The sequence below is a fragment of the Astatotilapia calliptera genome, chromosome 19 (genome assembly GCF_900246225.1).
Source record: "Astatotilapia calliptera chromosome 19, fAstCal1.2, whole genome shotgun sequence".
Classification (NCBI taxonomy): Eukaryota; Metazoa; Chordata; class Actinopteri; order Cichliformes; family Cichlidae; genus Astatotilapia; species Astatotilapia calliptera.
Window position 1 is genome coordinate 7,305,716 of NC_039320.1, and position 24,099 is coordinate 7,329,814.

The 24,099-nt window shown below is 46.5% G+C and overlaps 1 protein-coding gene across 10 annotated transcripts in view; it reads right to left on the reverse strand.

Annotated features, from left to right (window-relative positions):
- LOC113012405 (AT-rich interactive domain-containing protein 1B-like) overlaps window positions 1–24,099 on the reverse strand; it is a 191,386-nt gene that overhangs the window by 126,367 nt on the left and 40,920 nt on the right. For 9 of the 10 annotated variants that reach the window (XM_026152589.1, XM_026152590.1, XM_026152587.1 and 6 more), the window contains one exon: window positions 10,541–10,744. The exons of the other annotated variant lie outside the window; for it this stretch is intronic. In XM_026152589.1, coding sequence (XP_026008374.1) covers window positions 10,541–10,735 — 195 coding nt within the window. In that variant the 5' untranslated portion in view covers window positions 10,736–10,744. The remainder of the gene's footprint in view (window positions 1–10,540; window positions 10,745–24,099) is intronic. 10 annotated transcript variants of the gene reach the window in all.

A 24,099-nucleotide genomic window follows, 5' to 3' on the forward strand; every position in this document is an offset into this window, starting at 1 on the left:
CTGCTCGCATCAATTGATGGGGGAAAAAAAACATGCACAAAGGGAGCGCTCGTCGCTGGCGTTTTATTGCTGGCTGACTAGCAGTGGCTCTGTTGTTCTAGACAGAGTGGTAATGGAGACATTTGGAGAGGCAGAGCAGGTGAGGTTAATGCTCTCCGTAATGTGTGTGTGAACAGCCGTTTATTTATTTCATTTTTTCTTTTTTTTGCGAGAGGCTCTGGGCCCTGCGCCACCGGCTCCAAATGTTTTTCACCTACTAAACTCCTGACCCCAATCTGACGCCAAGACAGAGAGAAACGCGAGGGGAAATTGAGAAAGAGGCAGTGAGAAAAAAGCAAATGTGATTCAGCGAGGGTCAAACATGGACCTAAATAAGCGAGGGAGGAGGAGGAGGAGGGCGAAGAGCGGGTGAAGTGAAAAGGATTCAAGTGCTGATAATGAGGGAGGTGCAGCCAGTTATCCCAAAATAAAAAGCAGATCGGTGCGATGTCTTGACACAGAATTTCTCAATGATTATACTGGAAATTCAGAAGGAACGCCAAATAACACCAGCTCAGACTCAAACTCGACTCCGTCCTGACAGATAGAAAATAATCATCATGAAATTACCAAGAAAAGAAGGCTCACGACACATGTAAACATCACAACTGAGCGCAAAATAGCCCCGAAACGTCTTTCAGATCAATCATTCCGACGCACGCCGGCTCGGCTCATTTTTCACCGCTTGCTGTGATGACAGGCTTGAACTTGTGTAGGAGTCATGTCAATTACATCTGAACGAGGAGAAGGTGGAGGGGAAGGGGAGGGGTTGCTTTGAGTTGGGGGGGAAAAAAACGCTTTTTCGCCATTAGCGGTCACCGTGAGCTCAGGAGATTATACTCGTATTTTACATCCCCTGCTGCGAGGCTGTCTTTCCGGGATGCTGACATGACGAGGCGCCGCCTTGTTAAATGACAGCGACACAATGGATGGCTGAGCCGCTTCTGTGCGCCGCAGATCAATCAGGAACTGGCGGCGTGATGATGATGGGGTTAAAGGGTTAAGGGCAGGTAGACATTTTTGGAAGGATTGGCTCTTCAGAGGACGAGCACGCAGTGCCTTTAATAACTTATGTTGCTGAAGTCCATCCACGCTAACGCACTCGTAGGCACGCCGCCGTCTCCCTGCTGCCATAGTTCACGGTGCGTGATTTGTTATTTAAAATGTGTAAAGACTACAAATACAGGACACCTGCTCTGCTGTTCTTGGACTCTGCGGGCTTTCATAGTTGTGTGCCTACAACTACCATATTAGGGATATCCCCTCTCTATGACATCATAGAGATCCAAGAGCAGAAAAAATGTTCAGAGACCAAACGTTTCGAGCAGCCTCATCCAGGGATCAAGTGAAATGCTGGCCAAGTTATATATGAGTTAAGTCAGCGGTCCCCAACCTTTTTTGTGAGACGGACCGGTTTGTGTCCGACAATATTTTCACGGACCGGCCTTTAAGGTGTCGCGGATAAATACAACAAAATAAAACCGGTAATGGTACCAAAAAAAAGAAGATTTATCCATAACACACCAGGGAAACAGAGTTAACGATAAAACCGATAAAAACCCTGAAAACCATACATTTCACGCCTGAGCCTCAACTCTCGCGGCCCGGGACCAAACCACTCTGTGGCCCAGGGGTTGGGGGCCGCTGGGTTAGCTGTTTCCATGATGCTGACCTCTTTTGATGGTGTGTGTCTGTGCGTGTGTTGGTGGGGGCCCTGAGCTGAGCTGTAATTTCTGTTTGGTGGATGTAGACAGAAAATAGTTCCTCCATCCCAGTTTTGTAGCTCTTCCTTATTTGGGGCTAACCAGGTTATGATTCCTGGAAATGCTGCTGCTAATTTGTGCCCTCTGGTTACATCCTATTTAAGTGAAGGCAGCAAAAGCATGAGATGGATGAGCAGGCCGAGAGTTTGAGTTTGTTTGGAGGTAAACTGACCGTTTACATAAGTAAATATATTTTTAAAAGCTGCTCTCTTGAAAACATTCAAACTTAGATGGACGTTTATTCGCTTGTTTAACATCCAGGCTGTACAAACAGGCCCCATCTTTGGCTGCTCCTGTTACAAAGCAGCAGCCGAATCCAGGTAACAGCGTTATTATGCTGTGCTGTCTCAGATGTTGACGGCGTGTCACATCTCAGCACTTCCGCACTCCGCAGTACAAATGAAGCCCAGAAAGTGAGATGCCAGACTTGACCTGCGTAAGAATCCATCTAATCTGGATGGAAACTGAGATGAATTCTCCGTGAGCCAATTAGAGCAGCCACTAATCCCTCTGTAACTCGGCAAAGACGTAAAGCATCCCCTTTCTTTTCCCTCTCTTTCGCGCTCCCTCCGTTTCGCTCTGCTTTCATCTCCCGGCTCTTTTATCTTATCAGCAGGCACGTATAGAGCGCCGCAGACTCAGAGCGCCGAGCCCGGATCTTTCAAAAACACACCGTTTGTGACGTTTTACACCCGCTCGCCGCGTTCAGCACAAAATAATATCAAATCCCAACATTGCTTCACCTCTCTGAGCAAGAGCGATGGAGGACTAATGCAACAGCGAGAAATAACTGACAGCTGCGTTTGTGAAAAAGTATAATCCACAGGCTCAAATATAAATACACTAATAACTGTGGATAAAACATGTTGCTATGTGTTTGAGCGTAGACACAAGTCCATCTTTCTTGTGCTACAGAGCATATAGAAGCTTTACAGTGACATAACTGATAACATCACTTAAACCACTCTGGATGGGAGGGGCTTTCCCCCACCCCCTTCCAGTTAATGACCATGTAGCATGGGCTCCACGCGGCATTTGATTGGCTGAGAGCCACTCCACAGCAGCGGGGTAATAAAAGTTACAAATGAGAGCAGGCTATTAGAGCCATTGACGTGCGTAGGCTAGCTTGCTAATTAATTGATCCTGAAACTTCATCTGTTCTGTAGCCAGAGAGGAACCCTTAATTAATCAGCCTTTCCATATCGTTGTCTTCCTGTTCTTTCAATCCGGCTCGCTGTTCTTTACGCCCCTTCCTCCTCGTTCCCTCTCTCCTAATGCCTGTTTTAATTGTGAGGTGAGAATGCTCGGGGTCCTGTGGGTTGGTGTGGAGAGCTGGTCTGAAGGTGGAGGAGCTGGAACAAAGACAGTGCGCGTCATGTGCACCGGCGTGGATGACATTAGCGGGGAGCCTGCGACGTTTCAAGAGCTTTTCAAAAGAGGGAGGGCTGTGATGAAGCTGGAGTGGTCCCCTTTGCACCCCACCCCTCCTCTCGCTCCATCTTTCCTGGCAGAGGGGCTGATTTAGTGGGGCTTCCCAGCCATCCGTCAGAGCCGGCACCACAGGCTGCATTAACCCCAGAGACACCCGGGGCCCCTAAGTGCTTCCGAGTGGCCCTCTCTCTCGACGTCGGTGAGGCCACGGACAGATGACTTCTCCACATCAGGACGTGAACGGTTAATGACATCGGCAGCTTTTGGTTAAAGAAAGTGCGTCTGTGTGGAACTTGACGGCAACATGGTGAGGGAAAGCAAAAGACATACGGAGGGCTGAGGGTAACCGATGAACTCGCTCCTTCCCCCTCTGTCTGTGCCTCTACATGGAGACAGAAGGAAACAGTGACTGGATGGAGTCCTTACAACGATAGTTCTGCCTTCAGTTCAGACTGGCTAACTCTGATGCGACACCTGTGGAGTATTTGGCTCACAGTTACCGCCTGTGTTGTCCACGTGCACGTCACTTTAACTGACTGACCTCTGAGCACGTCCGCGCTTAATAAATTGCTAGTTGAGATTCCCGTCACGACGTGAGAACTTGCAGTTCTTCAGCTCTTTCATCAGTTTGAGATGTTTTCAGTCAAAAATACTAAAGCAGCGGGGGGTGTAAGTATGAATGTATTAGCCAAAAAATCATTTTTCACCCTGGCACTAATGGATCGCTTAAAGTATTATCTGTGTTAGGTCGTTTTCACAGCAGACTTTCTGACTTGTCATACGAGGACAGGCGTTATTAATGACAATCCTGGATTTTCCTCCCGTTTCCAGCAGTTGGAAAGCGAGCACAAAGCCACCCTGAAACAGAAGCTGCCGACGTTTCTTTGATTAATTACACACAGGTGAGTTTGATACGTGAAGAACGTCAATAAACTCACAGTAAAGAAATAAACTAAGCTGCGGAAACTTCAACTGATTTCACTTGAAATGAACAGTTCAGGAAATTCCACAAATATTTAGCACGTTTCTGCTAATGTTTCATCCCCAGCATGTCCAAGCTCTTTAATCTAAATGATATTTCTAATGTTAAAACATAATTATTGTTGTTGTCTGTGAATTATGATAATAGAGTATTTTAAAAAAGCACAAATAAACAGTAAAACACTTTATTATTTTTTGATTAAGATAACAAATTACAGTTATTTGCTTCCTGAACAGAAAAAAAATTGTTTCGTTGTTGAAATGAATTTCTGACTTCTCAGACAAGTCCAGCATCTCGCCTCACATTAAGCAGGAAAACCTGAATAAGTTCAGTAAATTGAGTAGTTTAAACCAAAAAACATGAAACAAACGATAAATAATCGACTCTGAGGCCTTGAAATAAAATCAGAGTCGGCCTTCATGCTGACACTTTTTCCTGCGTTGAATTAAAGTCTTCTCGGGCCTATTCTTCCAAAGTCTGCAGCTCAGACGTCTTCGTCTCTGTTTACATGTTTCAGCATCATCTGTGCGTGTCACTGTGGTGTCACTGTGCGAGGCAACGTTATCACAAAACATACGAATCATTTAAAGCCATAAAACCTCCAAATCTGCAGCTCACAGATTATTATTTTGTTCTTCATCACTGCTGAGCGATGGAGGATGCTACCTGGCTAGCTACTTGACTAGCTGCCATTACCCAGCATGCCGTTCAGCAGTGTAATTCTGTAAACGTGCAGTTATTACTGTTGGTTTCACTTTTCACAGATGATTACAGTGTTTGCTCTTCTGTGTTACATTAATGTATATAGAAGACAAATGAGCATAAGCTTGAGTGAGCGTTGAGGACAAAACATAGAAAATAAATATTTTCTCATTAATTATAATGGATGCATCAGGCTCGCAGGGGGCTGGAGCCCATCCAGGTCTGCGGTGGGGGGCACCGAGAGGCGAGCAACCACTCACTCTCCACGAGCGCGTCCTCGGACAGTGGGAGTAAGCTGCAGTACCACAACTGAAGGCCCCACGCAGGACCCCTCGTCCTAACGAGGACTCGAACGCCACGTGATCGATCCAGTATGAACACAAAGCTTTGTCTTAGCATGCTGTGTTTGCAGACGCTTGCAAAGACCTGATGCGTTAGCAGCAGTGGATAATCGCCTCTGGCCCGTGCTCAGTTGGCTCTTTTAAGCAGTAAAATTAAAAACAGTCTTCACATCCTCTGCAAACTCTTCAGCCGTTTTCCTCCTTCGTGCACGTGAACTGAAGTCAGGCCTGCAGCACGAGTGTGCAGGCACCTTTGTAAAGAGCTGCATCCAACACTTGTTGGGGTGTGTTGTCATTATTATAACACATTGTGTCATATTAGCTCGATGTGTGTTTGTTCTGTTAAACTCATCAGGCTGTATTTCAACTGTATGTGAAATGAGATTTGACGACCGTCATCGTAGCACACACAGGAGAGCACAGAGAGCCATGTGAACTTTTATAAAAGTCATGCTGGCAGAGTGTGGGAGTTCTTATTTTTTAATTTAAAAAGAGAGTAATAAATGCTGCCTTTCTTTAACATAAAACAGTGTGCGTTTTAATTATTTCTCATTTACATTAACTTAATCAAATGGAGGATGCAAATGAAGAAATATGTCGTATTAAATGAAAATATCTGAGTTGACTTCATACTGCAGGAAGGCTTTTTTTTATTTTATGGGTTTACAGTGCAGCGATTTAATTCCAATAAATGCTCGAATGTCTACAAGTATTTATAAAATGAAATTAAATGCAGTTGCTTCACATTAGCTTTGTGGTTTCAGCTGTTTTTAGAAGCGCTGTAGGACACACTGCTGTATAAACGTGACAAATGAAGCGAACTAAAGCGGAGACGCGCCGTCTCTGGATGTTGCTTAATATTTAGGAATGTGCACAGCTGTTGCCCAGATGAAAGAAATGCAGCCAAGCTTTTTAAAGAACACTGATGCATTATTGTTCTCCTTCTTCCCTCTGATGATTACTGTGCAAAGACGAGGCCCAAAAAATAATCTCTGCAAAGTGAGCGTGGTGATAAAAGCTATAAAAAGCCCTGAAAGACAGACTGTTTGTGTGGAGCTGCTGTGGTGTGTGCGTGCTGAACAGGTGGCGGGTCAGCCACATTTCCACTTGACTTTAAATGCTTGGCTTCTATTAAGTTGGCCCAGTGTGTAAGGAACAAACAGCCAGCACTGGTAATGGTTTCTGCCTGACCTGCTGACACTTTCACCCCCCGCACGCGCTCCTGCCTTCTTCTCTTTCACTCTCTTTCATTTCCCAGGATATTTTTTTCTCCTGCTCGTTCTCCCACCACATCACTCCTCCCCTCTTTTCACATCAAACACTAATGTTTCCTTCAAATTCCTTTTCCTCTCCATCTGCCAACTTTGACATCACAGGAAATTACGCTTAGAATTGGCGGCACAGTTTTCTTTTTCCGTTCCTTTCCTCGTTTCGACTTCATTCCACTTCCACCAAGCGGACGTATTTTTTTCCTGTCATCCCCAAGACACCCGCCCCCTTCTTCTACTTCCTCCTTCCTCCCCTCCTTCTTCTGCTGATATATTTGTCCTGGCTCCCATCACTCCACGCAAACGTCCTTCGCTGCTTTACATGCGCGCTCCGTCTCTCGGCCTCTCTAACACACTCAAACTGTCTCACACGCATGCAGACACAGCATGACACTAACTACACCTAATGCAAGTTCTAGGCTTATTTGCTGGAGGCTCGTCGGGGTGGAGAGGATGTTTTTTCCTTCTCTCTGAGACATCAACATCGAGACTGGCGTCTGTGCGCGCCTCCCGTGGCTGGATTAAGGAAGGAAGCCACGAGAGGAGAATTTAATTGGTGAAATGCATTGTTAACAACGTGTTGGTGTGTGTACGTGCACGCACAATTGCATCGGCATGCCTGCACATATCCGAGCCGGCGGTAACTCCTGACATCAGGCTTCGTGGCCTGAACAGGTAATCGAGGTCACACGGAAACACCGACTCGTCTCAAAACGCACCGAGTGGGTTTGCACTGATAACCTTCCATCAGTGAAAAAACAGATTAAAGATGAGTCGAGATGTTTACATGAATGTTCAGAGAAGGGTTTGTATATGCTTTTAGCTTCTCACCTCTGTCTCCACATAAGCTTTTAATGTGTGTGTGTGTGTGCAGCGTGTAGGTGTAAGTGTGTTTAAATGTCGCTGTGCAAATATGACACCTTTTTAATTGCATCTGTATAGCAAATGCAAACACACATAAACATAGTTACATTTCTATCAAAATTACTACTAGTAACAGAAATAATAACACCGACTTATTAATCAGCTTTAATTTTAACAGCAAATTTTTCATTTTTGTCATAATTTCGGCTTCTAAATTCTTTCACATTTATTCGATTTATAATAATTAGATTATCGCAGACTAAAGTTGATTCAGTAGCTAAAAAATAAATTCTAAAGTTTGTTTACAAACATATCAACTCCTCTCTTCCCAACACGCGTCTTCATGAGAAACAGGAAGCGTTTCCTGGGGAACATCAAATGTGCTCATCGACCTTCCTACACCAGGAGCTTACTTCTGATTGGATCACTTCCAAATTCACCCCGCCCTCTGCACAGCTTCATTAGATGTGATTGGAGCTCGTCTCTGTAAAACGTTTTCATCTCGTTTTTATTCAGCGTCAATAAATTTCATTACGGTTTTTGTCCTCGTGCCTTAGTTTTTATTCAAGCATTGATTGTTTTTGTCAGAAAAAGAAAACTATGATGAAACAAAATTATCGCCGTAATTAGTGGAAATCTAACCGTGCACAGGAGGACACTGTTTTCACTCATTGACATGTGAATTAATGAATTTGGGGGAAGATGGGGGGACTTGAACTGTCCAAGAGCGACCTGTGCTTTCACGCTGCCAGTACCACAGATTAGATTCCAGTAACATCACCAGTAATCAAACCATTATGTGTCAAATTATGACAAAATGGTTAATTACGTGAGCCTTATGCAAAGGATAGAGGTGAGCCCTTACACATATCCAATAACTGCACAGGATGAAATATACATATTACTGTGGAGTTCATATTTAAGACGAATGGGGCTTAATTTTTTTGCAGAGTTTAATCATAATAATGAAAGAAAGTCAAAGAAGACCTTTTAGTCTGCTGTTAAAACCCCCGACACACACACACAGACACACACACACACACACACACACAGTCGCTCAAGTCCCAGGGAAATCACAGAGATAGACCAACGCAGATCTTTGTTGACGTCACGTTGCCTGGCAACAACCCAGCATGCTTGGCTGTGACAAGCCGAGGTCTCAGCCCCGAAGTGCGATGCATTATGGGGGATTGTGTGCGCTACGTCTTACATCACCCACAATCCCCCTCGCTGACGCAGCTGTAGTCAGGACTGCTGTTCGCAGCTGATCCCGAGGTTAGGAAAGAGGGCGTGCTGAGAGATGCAATCACGTCCATCATCAGTGCAATTCACGCATCTTTTGATTTTTAATTACCACTCGCTTCAGGAACAGATTCACTGTATATGTTCCAGTACACATTTTTTTTTACCCCTCCCTGCTCCTCCCTGATCAAACCCCTGACCGCCTTTCTGTAGGTAAGGCTCATTACGCTCATCTGAGAGAGTGGAATTAAACCTCCTCCTCCAAACTCATTACTGTGAGCTAGATTTCACCAGCAGCAGATAGGCAATGCAGCGGTGCTGCTTTTAAAGCCAGAGCCAGATAATTAGAAACTTTAGAAGCACAGTTCCCATGGCTATAGCCAGAGCGAACAACTAATTCTATTTGAACTAATTACATTCCATAATGCTAGGCAGTGATTGCTACCCCAACCACAGCCTCCCATATGTAATCCAGCAGAGGATTTCATCACAAAACACAACCGGGGATGTATTTTTCTGTGTGTCATTGGCTGTATGTTATTACGCATTGGCATCACACCCCCGCTCCCTCATAGCTGTTTGCATTTCATGCTACAAAACTCCTCCCGGGCCTTGATGAGACCAAGTCTCGCAGTGCTGACGCTAACCTCCCAGGACAGCACCGCCTCAGTGCGAGAGCTCCCAAAACATAATAAAAAAGATATAAATCGATGCCTCGATGTATCGTTTTATCAGAATTTATTACCCCTGACCGCCTTTCTCTGGATTTAGACAAATGAGAGCAGCTCCCACAACCTGAGTGGATCAACAGTAAACAGACATTTTTTATGTTTTCAAATGACACATTTTCATTGCATAATAGGAAAGATCGGTCGGAGAATGTGTGTGAACGTGTGTGTGCAGGACCATCTCCTCTGCTGCTGCCTGTACGCACATTGCACAATATTTTTAGACAATACAGGAAGTCTGCCTGTTAGTCAATATGCGTTTCTCCCCTTCTCTCTCTCTCTCTCTTTTTATACTCTCTTGCTATGTGTGGAAGCTCGCTCGCCCAGTGAGAGGTGTTCAAGTCCAGACCAACAGACCAGGCAGACTAAATATAGCCGGCAGTGACAGCAGGGAACACTGTGCTCCCCCCTCTCTCGCTGTGGTGCTCGGCACTGCTGCTTCACTGCAAACTACACTGGTGAATTTAAACTGCTATCTGCACGCACGCACACACACGCACCGAAGAAGTTCACTTTCTGCCAAAACTGTGGCACACACGTATCATTCACACAAACGCAAAGATAAAAGGGACGCAGATTAATACACACACACACACACCATACCAGTCCAAATGGGATTTACTTAAGACTCAATAAAGCAGACAGAAGCACTATTGTCTCCAACACAGACCTATTGTGCTGCACAGAGACTGTGACGTGGGCCGACCGCGCTGCGTCTGTTTACTACACAGAGAGCATTCCACACACACACACACACACACGTACATGCCTCCAAAAGTAAATAGAGATGCACAACAAAGTGCACAAATGCACCATCAAACAAGCATTAAGAAAGAACTGGCTTGCACGCACACGCTCACACACACAGCATCAAACCCATCTCGCTCCAGTGGGAGTCTAACGGGAACTGAGTGATGAACAGGAGTGACACCACCACATGCCAGGGTGTGAGATGCGCTGCCTGGTATTTTAGGCTGCGTCTCAAATTGAACATGCCAAGCCTTCAGGGGGAAATCGTTGGATAATGTTCGTGCGAGAAGCAAATGTCCCATTGCAATATCGCTTATAAAGGCAGCTGTGATATCTGGAACGGCACTGCAGAGAGGGCCGACCTATCCGCGATGCACGCCGGAGGACGAACGCGGGTGCAAAGATGCAGTGCTCCGGTTTGTTTGCGTACCTGCTGCTGAGGATACTGCATCCCACCCATGCCCATTTGACCCCTCCCCTGTAGGCTCATCGGGTATCGATGCGGGGGAGGCGATGCGTAGGGCTGGCTGGGGGGATAGGGTCCGGCCCCCGGCTGCTGCGGGGCGGAGTAGGGATTGTTGGCCATGCCGTACAGCTGCGAGCGCTTCATAGCCATGAAGTCCATGGAGGAAACCTGCAGGGGAGAAGAAGAGGGGTTATTAATGCATAGTCAGCATTTGGTTTTTGGCTAATACTTCATTCATGACAGTGCATTGTAATTGCCCGAGAGGCGTTCAAATTAATTCATCTGCTATCTGCCAAGTTGGAACCCCTAACTGAAGTCCACTTAGTGCACCACTCCAAACCACAGCCATCGCTGATTTATTTCATAATTGCACAACAAGTGAAAGCTTTAAATTAATGTCAACAGATCATAAATGAACAACAAATGGAATTAAATAAGCAAAGATGTGTATTGAGTAGCTATTTGGAGCAAAACTCTGCTGGAAAAGAGCCAAAATAAAATGATTTAATTAAAACCTAAAAGCTCGTATCTTTGTTTTAATGTCTCTGAGGCTTTTACAAGTGTTGTAAATGTTGTTTAAAGCAACAGGAGGCAACGGCAATAAAAACCTATGGCCGCGTTCCTGCAACCAGAGCCCCGCGGTGCCAATAACCACCGTACGACTCGTGCTATACGGCTGCTTACAGCAAACTGGCAGATAAAGCGATAGTTATTCTATTACTGCAGTCGAGTTTATGTACTTCCGAGTTTAAGTAAAGGTTGTGGGTGCAGGGGCGTGGATCCAAGCTTTTGTGACGGGTCATTTCAAACTCGCGAGCTTGAATCCCAGAGGGAATTCAGAGCAGCAAAGCAGTCGGGACCTGCTCTCCAAAGCCACACCTGGAGAGCTCGCTTCCCGTACGAGCACAGAGGAAAACCAAAGCCAGGACAGAGAATATGTCAAGGGTAATTTATTCCATTGTAAGTACTTCAGAGCCCTTTTACGGGTTGTTTGGGGTCCCAGTGAGCCATTGGAAAATTCCGGTACAGTGCATCAGGCTAATGCTAATCCGTCACCCGCAGCGGCGTGTTTGTCTGTCTGCTGGGCAGATAATGCAGACTTCTTCTATCTTCCCTCTTCTTCTCTTTTGTCTGTGCCGCGTAGGATCATGAGTGATTTATGACACTTTGTTCCTACTGTGTCTCTCTCTCTCTCTCACACACACACACACACACACACTTTCACTTCTCCTCTCTCATTTCCAACTAACCGCCACCGACCCCCCCGCACCGCCTCTTCTTTCTCTTCCACCACCAACTCCCTCCTCAGTTCCCTCCCTTCTCCCCAACTCAATATCACCTCGTCTAGAGCGGAGGAGAAATTGCCGCTGCCTCATATTGCCAGGCTAATATCAAGAAGACATGTCAGGGGATGGGAGCACTTTATTCAGCAGGTTACGTGGACAGTTATGGCGGTCCAGCATTAAAGCGTTCGCGCCTACTGAGGCGTGCACGTGGAATAGTTTGGAGGGGAGAGAGAGAGGGTGATAAAACTGTGTTTGGGCGGGGAAAGAGGGAGCGAGAAAGTTAGCGCTCTTAAAGTTATTTCACAGCAGGTGTGTGAGGAGGGGGGGCTTTCCTGCAAAGGTCTGCATCGCCGGATTTGTAACAGTATAATAATGAACTGCAGACACTCGCTGCCCTTTGCTTTTCTTCCTCCGTGCATGAAAAAACGAAGTGAATCATCCCCCGTGTGAGGGAGGAGGAAGTCACCGAGTGCACCAGCAGAAAGGATCGACAATGAAACATTTAAGCAGAAGAGGAAACGCGACATCTAATCTGACAAAATGATTGCCAGCATTAAACTGAAGAACATTAGGGAAGAATTAAAGTTATGAACCATTGTGAGGAGAACAAGTTTTAAGATGTTTCTGATAGAAAAATCTTTTTTTTACTGACAGACGGAGCGTTTTCAGAGAAAAGTTTGACTCATCGTATTGTATGCTTTTTCTTCTTATTGCTCAAAGAGACAATAAAGAGCATGACTGAGTGAGCTGCTCAGAATACTACAATACAGCTAAAGCAGAGTTAGCTCTAAGTGCATCAGCGCAGTAATATACAGAGTTAAACCAGTTGAACATCAAAGGGGAGATTTGTTGCGAGTATTTTGTTGATATGCTCAAACTGATGCCGGTCATATGTTTCAAATAATGGAGCGGAGGGCAGCGCATGACCCGCTCGAATGTTTGCACACCCACAGCACACAGACAGCACTAAGCGATGAAACGTCCTCGAGTTTCTGAAAAATCCAGGGCACTGTGCCACCCGTGATATGGGACACACACACACACACACACCCTCCCCAACTCCATCCAGTTCACCAATCCAGCTCAAGAGGTCCTCGGTTTGCCAAAAACGCTGAGCGCAACACAAATAAATCCCCCACACGCCGCTGCCAAGTGTGCACGCGTACAAAAAACATTAAACGCTGCACTTACAAAGGTACTGAGGACGGAAAATAACCTCAGAGTTTTTGGAAGCGGAGAAGTGGACACTCGATTTTACACACACGTGCACATAATCCACGGCTTCAGAGGACACTGCGCTGGTTTGCACCTTCATATCTGCTCATAACTGTGGACATAAACACTGTGCAGCTCTGCACCTTCAAAATGTGTCTTTTTACAATTATTTGTATTTTTTAAATAGTAAAAGAGGTGATGATGACGGGTGCAGACGTTAGTCCTGATTAGGGTCTAATTCCTGCCTCGCAAGCCCACTGCAGGTCCTTGAAGAGAGGCCAGGGCGACAGTGGACTCAGGAGACCCACTTCCACTCGCCGGATCTTGCAAACTCTTTCACTTTCTGCCATCTTGGCTTGTGAACCAAAAGGGGAGTGAGTCTGCATTTTATAGCCAGAATTAAGTAAAAAATTCTTTTTTTACCTGATTTTTGTTTCCCATGAGGCCAAAAATCAGACGTGAAATTAAAATCTGATTACTGACTGAGCCCTCCTCACCTCGTTATAAGGACGACACGTCTCCGTAAGAGTTAGGCCTCCCTGTGAGCAGGGCTGGGAGCACAGACTCACACAGACACACACAGACTCACACAGACACACACACAGACTCACACAGACACACACACAGACTCACACAGACACACACAGACTCACACAGACACAGTGGCAGATTCTGCTGATGGCTCTTTGTGTTCTCGCTGCATCGCTCTCATCTCTCTCCAACTTCCTCACACACTTTGGGGGAGATCTTAAATAAAACAGCCACAATCAAATTATATCAGGTACCTCGGTCCACCTTCGACGCACGGCGTTACCACGGGCAAAGAAAAGAAAGAGTATTTTCCGCCTCCCCAAACGGAGCCTCAAATCTGCTCTCATGACAGGTTCCACTAAATGAGATTTCAGCCCACTGCAGCCTTTTCCTAGAGATATGCCCACGATTCCCCTCACACCACCAGGCACAAAAAACGACAACCATTCCTGACAAATTGAAACGTTATTTTTTTCCCTTCCCGGAGAGAAATGACTGTACTTAGGAAAAAAATTATGAAAATGACACGAAGTGAATCTTGTTTGTGCCAGGAGGGACAGCAGATAAAAAACTAGAGGGAATACACAGAAATTGTTTTTTATTTTCTTCAAATGTGTTTTTCACTTTGTTCATCTGGGCATGCCATTCAACGGAGGAGGGGGAGGCGGCACGGGAGACAATAGTAATTCAACTGCTAAATTTAAAATTCAATTTATGAACTCCTCTCCAGCGCTGCGACTCTCGTGAGCTTTTTAGTTTTTTTTTATTTATTTTTTTTTATTTTGCAAAACAAAGCCATTAAAACAGAACATGGGTGAAATTACTGTGGGGTGAAACCTGCTAAATTGCTTTTCTGAGCTCAATCGACAACATTTTTATGTTGCGAAAATGATTTTACTCCTTCTTGCTTTAATGTGCTAAGTTGTTAATCAGAAAGAGACAAAACGCTCGACACAAAAGCCTCGGATATGTGGATTATGAGACACACACTGGGATCAAACGAACATAAAACAATATTAGTAAACGGTTATTATTCCAGTCCCATTTCAAATGGAGGAATTATTGGGGAAAACTGGCCCATTTATCCGCCGCGGTGAGGGAATGCGCACGCACGCCCGAACAGGTCCACGCTGCCGTGGCTCGTCCTCACCTGAAAAACAAACTACAGAGGGAAAAATACGCTTTCCTATTCAGCAGGTGCAGGAACGCTCCTGACGCTCGCCTTCAGGGCTGCAGAGTTTCCACTAATATCTCCACTAAGGCAGTTTCCATCCAAGCAACAGTGGAGCAGAATGTGTTCCCTCGTATGATGTTCTTTATGGTCTACAAGCTGCTTTATTGAGACACAGCAACTTGTGAAATTATCTGACCATCAAAGAGCAATTCGCTGAACTATTACGATCCTCGTATCATCTGGCGGTTTAACGTTTTCTCGAGCAACACATTCCTGCAGGTTGGATGGGAGCGTTTCATTTCAGGCCCAGTGCACTGGGGGCTGCAGTGTGTGCTGTCGGGGTAAAGGCTTATTTGGCTGGAAAATCAGTGCCATGTGAAAACTGTAAAAAAATTGCACCTGTATGAAAATCATTGATTATCGTCTGTTTGTGTTGGGAGGACTTGTGCAGAGCAGCAGCTTTAATTCCTGCGTAATGAAAGCGTTTTAGCCTGTGTGTATTTGTGAGGAGAAACAAATAAGGATAATTATTGTCAACGGATCCTCTTTATCCTCTGCGCCGCGCCGGCCTCCGGAGAATCAATGCGCTGCAGCCAGAGCCGGTTGGTCTGCTGGGACAATCAGCCTCGTCTTTTATGTTATTTATTTGCACCGTGCAGCAGAGCGCTCTCCAGCTCCTATTACACTGCGGGGCCCGGCGTTGCCCAGGCCTCCAGAACAAAGCTCCGCATTTCAGGCTTGAAACCCAGCGCGCTTTGGGCCTACTGCTGCACACAGAAAATAAAATGGAAAGGGTGGAAAAAGAAAAGATGGAGGCGGAAAGACAAGAAGAGAGACTGCAGCAGTGGGCGAGTGCAGATCGAGTTCCATATTAATGTGTGCAAATTCCCCCGCTCCTGCTGACTAAGATTAGAAAAATTAATTTCATGGATGCAGAGACAATACTGATGTCATCAAGCGGAGAGGAGAGGAGCAGCACGCCGTTAACTCCTCCCTGCCCGGGCTCCACGAGGAGCACATCAGCCTTTAATATCAGTTTATCGCCTCGTTTCGATGCCAGATCGAAGGAAACACTGACAACAAAACGCCACACTTAGCCCTGACATTTCTTTCTTATCAATTCATCTCATCCTGAAAGCAGAACTGCGGCTGAGCGGCGTGCGCGTTGGCATTCCCGTGTGTGTGTCGCATCGCTTAGAAATTCACTGAATTATGTCCTGAAACACAATCTCATCCTGCATCTCAGCATGCACGCCTTGTTAGTAAAAAGTCTCATAACGAATGACAGTGTGAAGAGCAGTACTGGTCCGCGGGGAGCTAGGTAGAGCCAAATTGCGTTTCCTCAGCCCAATATGCCTGTACGGCACAGGCAGCTAGGCGTGAAGGCTGGCTAGCGATGAGAGGCATGAAATTGTCTGAGGAGAGAGAGGTGCAGGGCGCGACAGCCGTAGAGGAGGCGAGGGAAACGTATACACGCACGGCGGATGTTTCCCAATGGTGCCGTGAGTCGAGGAAGAAAAGCAGACAAAGAGAAGCCAGATAAGAGGTTGTTGTTATGAGGCCGACCGGCGGGCTTTTGTGTTTGGGGCAGCGCGCATAATAGCTCTCTCTCCTCGGAGCCAGCGATCGGTGCGCCCTCCACGATTGACACCAATATTTACACCACGCACACGCACGCGCTCGCACGCACGCGTTAGAGCGCTCAAAACAAACCCACCCCCTCCCGCGTGCTTCGGGAAAAGTTGCAGAGTGTTGTGTTTGTCACGGCCGGCACAAAGACGTCATTAACAGAAGGGGGAGGAGGGGAATGGAGGAGAAGAGAAGAGAGGAAAGGGAGGAGGAGGAGGAGGCGAGCGGCTGCTTCATCTGTCTCAAGTGAGATTGAGGTCGCGGGGTCGCCGGAGCCCTTTTCCTTTGCTGAGACTGGGAGCTGAAGAAGCGGCGGTGAGAGAAAGAAAACAGAGAAAGCCTCGATGACAAAACGAGACGCGGCTGACATGCCAGCGACACGCCATTACAGAAGGAAAACAAATAAAATGCCATCGTCTGCAAACAGTCAAGGAAGCATGTGTGAAAGAACACACGCTGCAAATTTGCCAGCCGCGTCTGCTGCCAGCGTGCAGTTTTCCCAGACTGAATCATTCAGGTTTTCACTGCATAACGAGGAGAAAAAAGACGCGAACACGGGCGGGTTCTGCTGAGAGCCAGGGCCGGACCGGGACATAAAATAGTCCCGGGCGTTTTGACTAGAGACCGGCCGCCATTATAGGAAAAATCATAAAGCCTTTGAATGAAAACAAACGCTGATGTGACAGTGATGCTCACTGTTCTGATGGTATATATGCATCAATCGTTTGTTGTAAGACTCGGATAATTATTTATTAAAAGCGAGACATTTGAAATGAGAATAAGAAAGTATTTCTTTGTGCCCCCCTTTCCCTGTTAATGCCCTACCTGGCCCCCTGGCAACACTTTGCTAGACCCGCCCCTGCACAGTTACCAGCTGTCAGCTACAAAGAAAAGGATCCTGGTGTTATTTGTCTCTCAGAAACAGTTCATAACTTCCCTTCAACTCATTCATGTCACCTAAAAGGTAAACCTGTTTCTCCATCACCTGTTCAGCTCTGATGATCCAGTAAGGACATCTCCTGGTTTCATGTTTCCCTCTCACCACATATCCAAACCGACATCATGACCAGCAGGTTTACAGCTGTGGCTCCAGCAAACATCAGCTAAAACTAGAAAGTAATATTAAATAAATTCTAACAACAGCTGATCAAACGTGCTGCTGTTGTTTACCGCGACATCTGCCGGTTTCTTCTTTCTGGCGCAAAGTGATAAACAAACGAGAGAGAAAAGCCGATCAGCTGATCATTGATCAGTTTCATGATTGAAGTAGCAACAGGAGAGGGAGGGGAGAGAATGAGAGAAGAAGAGGCAGCTGTGCAGCGTAAAGACAGAATAACTCCAGCTTTGTCTTTTTCATTGTAGCTGAAGTCCGGGACAAACTGTGTTTCTTTTCACCTCAACACCAAACGCGTAATTTTTTCTCTGAATACGAGACGGGACGGTTGGAAACTCTAATAACTAACCTTATAAATAAAATAAGATAAAACAAGTTCAACATCAGTAACATCATAGCACCCGCCCAGCTGTATAGAAACTCCGTCATGCTAGCTAGCACGCAGTACGAGTTATTGTAACTGACTGTAAAAAGTCAGCATAACGAAAATAAACTCCACCTAAACTTGGTTCATATCTGACCCAGATAGACTGCAGGGTAGGGCTGCACGATATTAGGAAAACCTACGATGTGCGATAACTGTGATCAATACTGCGATAACGATATGACTTGCAATAAAATAAATAGCAAAAAACAAACAAACAAATACATAATTTCCGTTTTACTGCAACAGTTTTATTTAATGAAAGCGCTGTAATAGCAGTGTAAGAACAAAGTGCACTTTAACATTGAAACATTGCTCCCATAAAAAAACATTTCAACTCTTCAAACAGCTCTCTGTGGTTGTGTTGAAGATGATGGTGGAGATTAGTCGTGTTTCCTCTGGTGGTTGCCACGAGTGTTCGGCAAGTTTTGCAGAGCACCTGTGTTTGGAGAATGTCGTCTTTATCAAATCAAAAGTACCTCCAAATAAGCGAGGTACTATTTTTCAGCCTTTACAACTCTGACTCGTTGCTGCAGCGTTGTTCCCTCCCCGCCTGCGTAGGAGGCGGGCCTCTAATCCATTTGATTGGTTAATGCCGTGAAGGGCTCTATTCGACTGGTCAAATGTATAAAGGGGTTTCTTTGATTTGTAAATTCTTTAAAGCACGTGTGTAAACATTTTAAGGTACCCAATTACCGCAGTTTACGTCGTCTTTTGCGATGGGCCCATTGCGCAGGCTGATATCGCGATGACAATAAATTTTCGATTTATTGTGCAGGCCTACTGCAGGTCATAACTTCTTACCTGAAGTTCAGTTCACCGCCTCGGGTCTCTGCTCCTCCTGCCTTTCCGTCATCCACCCGCCAACGTGTTGCATCTGCTGGCCTCCACCACTTGCTAATGTTACTGAATCTGTGGAAGCTCCACAATAGCCAGCACCAAACAACTGAGTTATTTTTACACATCTCCTAGCATCTGGCCAATCCACCGCCTTTCAGTGTTTATACCGTTACGGAAAAAAAACGAAAAAACCCATCGGCCCATAAAAACGAGCCAGCCCATAACCAACTATGCTGAGAGCACAAGTCAAAGGTCAAGATTCCTTTTCTCCTCACGTGTTGAGCATGTTTTTATCAGCTTGCAAGCTCAAATGCTACAAATCAGCATCGTACCACCTTAAAAAAAGCTTCTCACCGGGCACAGAGCGCACTGAAAAGCCTCGAGGTAAGACCATGTACAGCTACTGCTTTGGACCCAATGCAAATGCTTTCAGGAAAGAGCACCTCCAACAGGGCTGCTTGCCTATTTTCGCATTACTAGGAGGTCTGCTATATTTCCAGTCTTTTCTCATTGCCAGGCGGGACTGACGTCTTTGGCCGGTGCCAGGCGCGACCCCGGGAAGGAGGAGGGCTGCTGAAAAAGCCCATTTCATCTCAGGGCCACAGTGGAACGAGAGGAATGCGCTGCTCTAACTTCGCCGGGCTGCAGAACCCCACGGAGAGCTGCTGTGACACGACCGAATGAAAGAGAGGAAAAATGGGCAGGAGGGAGCAAAATAACAATAACTCTATCCGCCCCCCTCTCAAAAAGGACCTGGCTATTAGAGTAAATGTGCTGCCCTTTTGCTTCCCACGTCTCCCGGTGCCCAAAGGAAATGCTGGCATTAAATATGCAGGCCAGAATCCCCCTTATTCAAGGAAATCACCACCTTTTTAATGGAATGCTGTTGGAGAGAAACTGCTTTTCTGCAGCTCGGATAATTATGAACGAGGCCCCGTATCACAAAGTGTGTTTATGAATTAGCAATGGTTATTCATGATATTGTGCTCAGAGTAGGGTGAAACTACATAAGCGAATACTAAGCGAGCGAACCGACAGAAATGATGCTAAAGGGTCCTGAGGGGGCCTTCTTTGCCATCCATTAGTCTTCCCTGTAAGGCAAAGCTTAACGAGCTCCTACAGGCTGGGAAGCTGGCCACTGAAGGAGAGGGAGCAGCGTAAATTATGAATATGAAAGCATGTGAAGCAAGGCCACAATAAGTCCCCCCTTCACATTATTGAGTTCTTGTCTGATGCTTCCTCGTCGATTTCTGACACACAGGTGTAGCGCCTCAAAAACGTCTTCGTGAAGGAATTAATAGCGATAACAATTCGACAGCGTCTAAAAAAGGAAGTTGACAGAAACTAGGTCATCCCTGTGGTGCAGTTAAAGAGCTGCCCAACTAAAAACAAGGATTTACATTCAGCCAGTTTGTTTTGGAGGACTGCCCAGTCCTCCCAGGGTGGAAGCATCCATATTTCTCCTGCGGGTGATCCATCACTTAAGCCCCCCCCCCCAAGAAAACACAAATACAAACAACAAACAGATATCCTGACCTTCCTTCCTCAGGCAGATATTAAATACTCATTAAAAGTCACCTGAAACCATTTGAACCTAATTGATTTCATTATCGGACTCTGCACGACGCACAAGGTCCCCACGTCTGATAGCTCAGCTGGAAATGTGCAAAGTTAATTAGAAAAAAATTGATTTTCATATCATTTTTTTCCCTCTGCTCAAACGCCGTGAAGTGACGTGGAGAGAGACGCGCTGATGGAGCTGCGGCGATATTCAGCGTGGATGGGAACATGACGTGTTTATGCCTGCAGAGGTAATGTGTGTGTGTGTAGCTATGACAGATTGTGTACTAGCGTGCTAAGGTAATGTTCTAGCCCCCCCCACACCAGTACCTCTTAACCCCTTCACCTACAGCATGTCTACTCTCCAGCACGACCCCATCTCGCTCCCCACATGGCGGTCAAGGCAGCACCAGCAGATGTGGCCTTCATTTTCTCCCGTGATGAATGCGAGTCTCTGTGCTTCCTCCTCACTGGGAAGACTTCTCCCAAACATCTCCTGGAGTCTGGAAATAGGCTCCCCTCCCTGTGGCCCCTCCGGGTCACCCTCTGGGAGGCCGAGGCTTTGTCAGTCCAGGCCAGGCCTCCCATCTCCGGGGCTCTGACTGGGAATCAATCACTGAAGTTGGCTGGGAACATGAGGCGGGGGAGCTGGATCGATCAATGAGAGGCTCCAGGCCTGTGGGAGCCCTGATGCATGGCCCGACTGCACACACACACACACCTCTGACTCCAGCTGAACTCCACCATTTACTCCCATCATTGCTAAGCCCCAGGGCAGTTGTGTTTACGATGGCCTGGCTGCACCATATGAATACCATGTGACTGGTAAAACTGAGCGATATTTGCAGTTAAATGACCTTAATTAGATTTCAACGTGAAGTCTCCAGCACTCCTGAGTGTGCACAGAATGAGTTTTCATTTTGTTTTTGCTGCACGAGGAATGAAAAACGGGGAAAAAGCCGCTGAATTGCACTTGTTGTGTCAAGTTGGACATTTGTAAGAGCGCAGCAGATCGAGCCAGAATAACTACCCCGATTGCGACTTGTTTTACACACCAAACCCTGACCGACCTTTAACTCTCAGGTTTTTATTAAGAGCCAGACATATTAAAGGAACGCGTACATATTTCCCAAGAGAGGCTGCGGATCCTTGGCTGCGACACACGGACTCCACCATGTGACCAAATCTGTGAAAGAAAGTGTGCGTTTGTCTGTTCTTTGTACTGAGCTGCACGCCATATATATGACTTTACACACTGTGGATGCAACTTAAAAGGATTCTGAAAATGGCCGTGTGCTAACCATGTTTGAGTGTGTGTGGAAAGGCAGGAATTCACACACACATCAGTATAACTGTAAGTGCACAGCATGCTGGCGAGTGTCTGCCAGTATGAGCGAGAAAATGTGTGCAAGCATTTTGCATGTGTGCGAGCAGTGTGTACCATCTGTGTCCAGATGTTGAGTAGAGAGCAGCCTGCATGGACAGCCAAACAGTTGGCAGGCCTTCTGACAGGCCTGTGTTCCTTATTGATAGAGGGATCACAGAGACAGAAGAGTCAGCCATGCTCAGCTAGACCACAATATTGTCCTCTCTGCTGTTATTCATCCCAGTCAGCCAGGAGAAAATGGGATGTTCTGAGCCAAGTTTGGAGCTGTCAGATCTGGGCCAAATAAGAGTTGAACGGGTTTCAAACATTTGGAAAACAGCACGAGGAGCGTTTGATTTGTCACACGCACGCAGCCAATTTCTCGAATGTAGAGCAAAAGAATTTCATTGTGTTTCAGTTCTGACACACGTGTTGTTAATGCAGGTAGAAATACGGCTGAACCTGAAGTGCACATCGGGGTGAACGGCAGCAAGGACCAACATGTTTGCAGAGCGGTTGGACTGGTTCCTCGGTTTTTCCTTGACTGACTGCAACACTTAATCTGATAATTTCAGTGTGCTCGCGAGGCCGGCGTGCAAAACAAAGCTGAAGGAATACAGCACTGCAGACAACTAACAAAAAATAATTTCCCCCAGGGATCAATAAAGTATTCTGATTCTGATTCTGAACTACACTGCAACAAAGAAGGTGACGTGACAACAGGAAGCTCCTCTGCTGCTTCATTTCTACGACTGCCAGGCAAAAACCCCTTCCCTGACCCCTGACCCCTGTGCCAGACTTATGAAGCAGAGCCGACATTTATGGAGGGCAGACCCTTTTCTGGGAGCTTTCAAGTTCTACAGCCGACAGTTTTGCGAGGGTCATCCGAGAGGAGCAGCCGCGTGTGGAGAGCACGCCGAGCCGCCCGTTTTAAGAGCGGCCTCGAGTCTCGGAGGATTCGAGGCGTCGCAAGCTGCATCTGCACGTGTGCGGAAGTGGCACACAAAATCACGCAAAGATAAAAACAAGTGGCGGAAAACAGCGTATCAGAGAGCGTCCTGAAATTTTATCAGGCGATATCGAGGCTCTCATATCTGTCATCTCTCTTTCATCAAACTCCTCCGTCCCGTATACAAATTATTCATGCCAGCAGCTAAATGTATTCATACCATTCTGTTTACTTTATTACTCCACTTTTATTCTGCTCTTTTCCCCACATTTGTTTACAAGAATAAAAGCCTACTCTGACAGAATTATCCCTCTGCACAACAAAAATAAATCACAGCGCTTGCACACACATCATTCACATTCAAAGAGCACAGCTAAATTATAGATGGCCCCTTTCTCCCCAAATATGCATTTCATTAGCATTTCCTTCGCCTGTTGTCTTTTTCCCCCTATTCTGCCCGCCTGCACACGACCCACTCGTGTGTGTGTGTGTGTGTACATGACTGCAGAACGGGAACAGCCTTGCAGCAAAGCAGGACGCGTCCCCTTTCCCAAGCCTAATTTAGGATTCAATTACAATACTCTTTAAAAAGCGTCGACTTCGCAATTAATTATTTTAAGATTAGCCTGACAGTAATGGGCCTCCCACCGACGCCAGGCAGCGTACGACTGCCCGCCTGCACCCAGGACTGCTGTCTCTTCATTCACTACACACACATGTCTACACACACATGTGCCTTTACTCTTTCATTCTCCGTCCTCTTCTTTCGAGGAAACGGACGAATCCTCCCCCTTCTCACCTCTACCTGCCTTCTTTCCTTCTACCTGGCCTCACAGTTGCGTTTCACTTTGTTTCTTTGCGTTGTGTCACACAGCTCATGTTGCTTCGGCACAGCGGACTGCTTTTCACGAGCCACCGGGGCCTTCTCCCACATCCTCCCGCGTCCCCGGGAAACGTTGACTGATGAGCCCCGCAGTAATGCGCGCACGCACGTCAGCACTCGCGCCCGAAGGCTCACGCACAGCCGTCTGTCACTGCTGCTGCCAGGCGTAAGCGAAAAAACACGCCGCCCTCCGCCACGCTTTGATTGGAGCCAAGCGAAGCATTTTTCCTCCCCCTTCCTCTTCACTGCCGCCGCTGCTTTTTTCTCCCACCCTTCACCACCACCACCACCCCCCAAACCTGTTTTTTTTCTTTCCTCGTTTCGGAAATGAATGTCATCATCCATCCCTTTACTCCCGCCGCCACGACTCCCACCCGTCACCCCCGGGCAAACCTCAGCCGAAGCCCCCGATTCTGTTTATTTAAATATTTGATATGTAAGCAGTCATAAAATAAATGTCAGAGAGGGGAAGGGAATGGATATGTGGGGAATGAGGCCATTACGGGTAATGGTTTCTGATGCTCGTCACCCCCACAGTCTAACACCCCCACC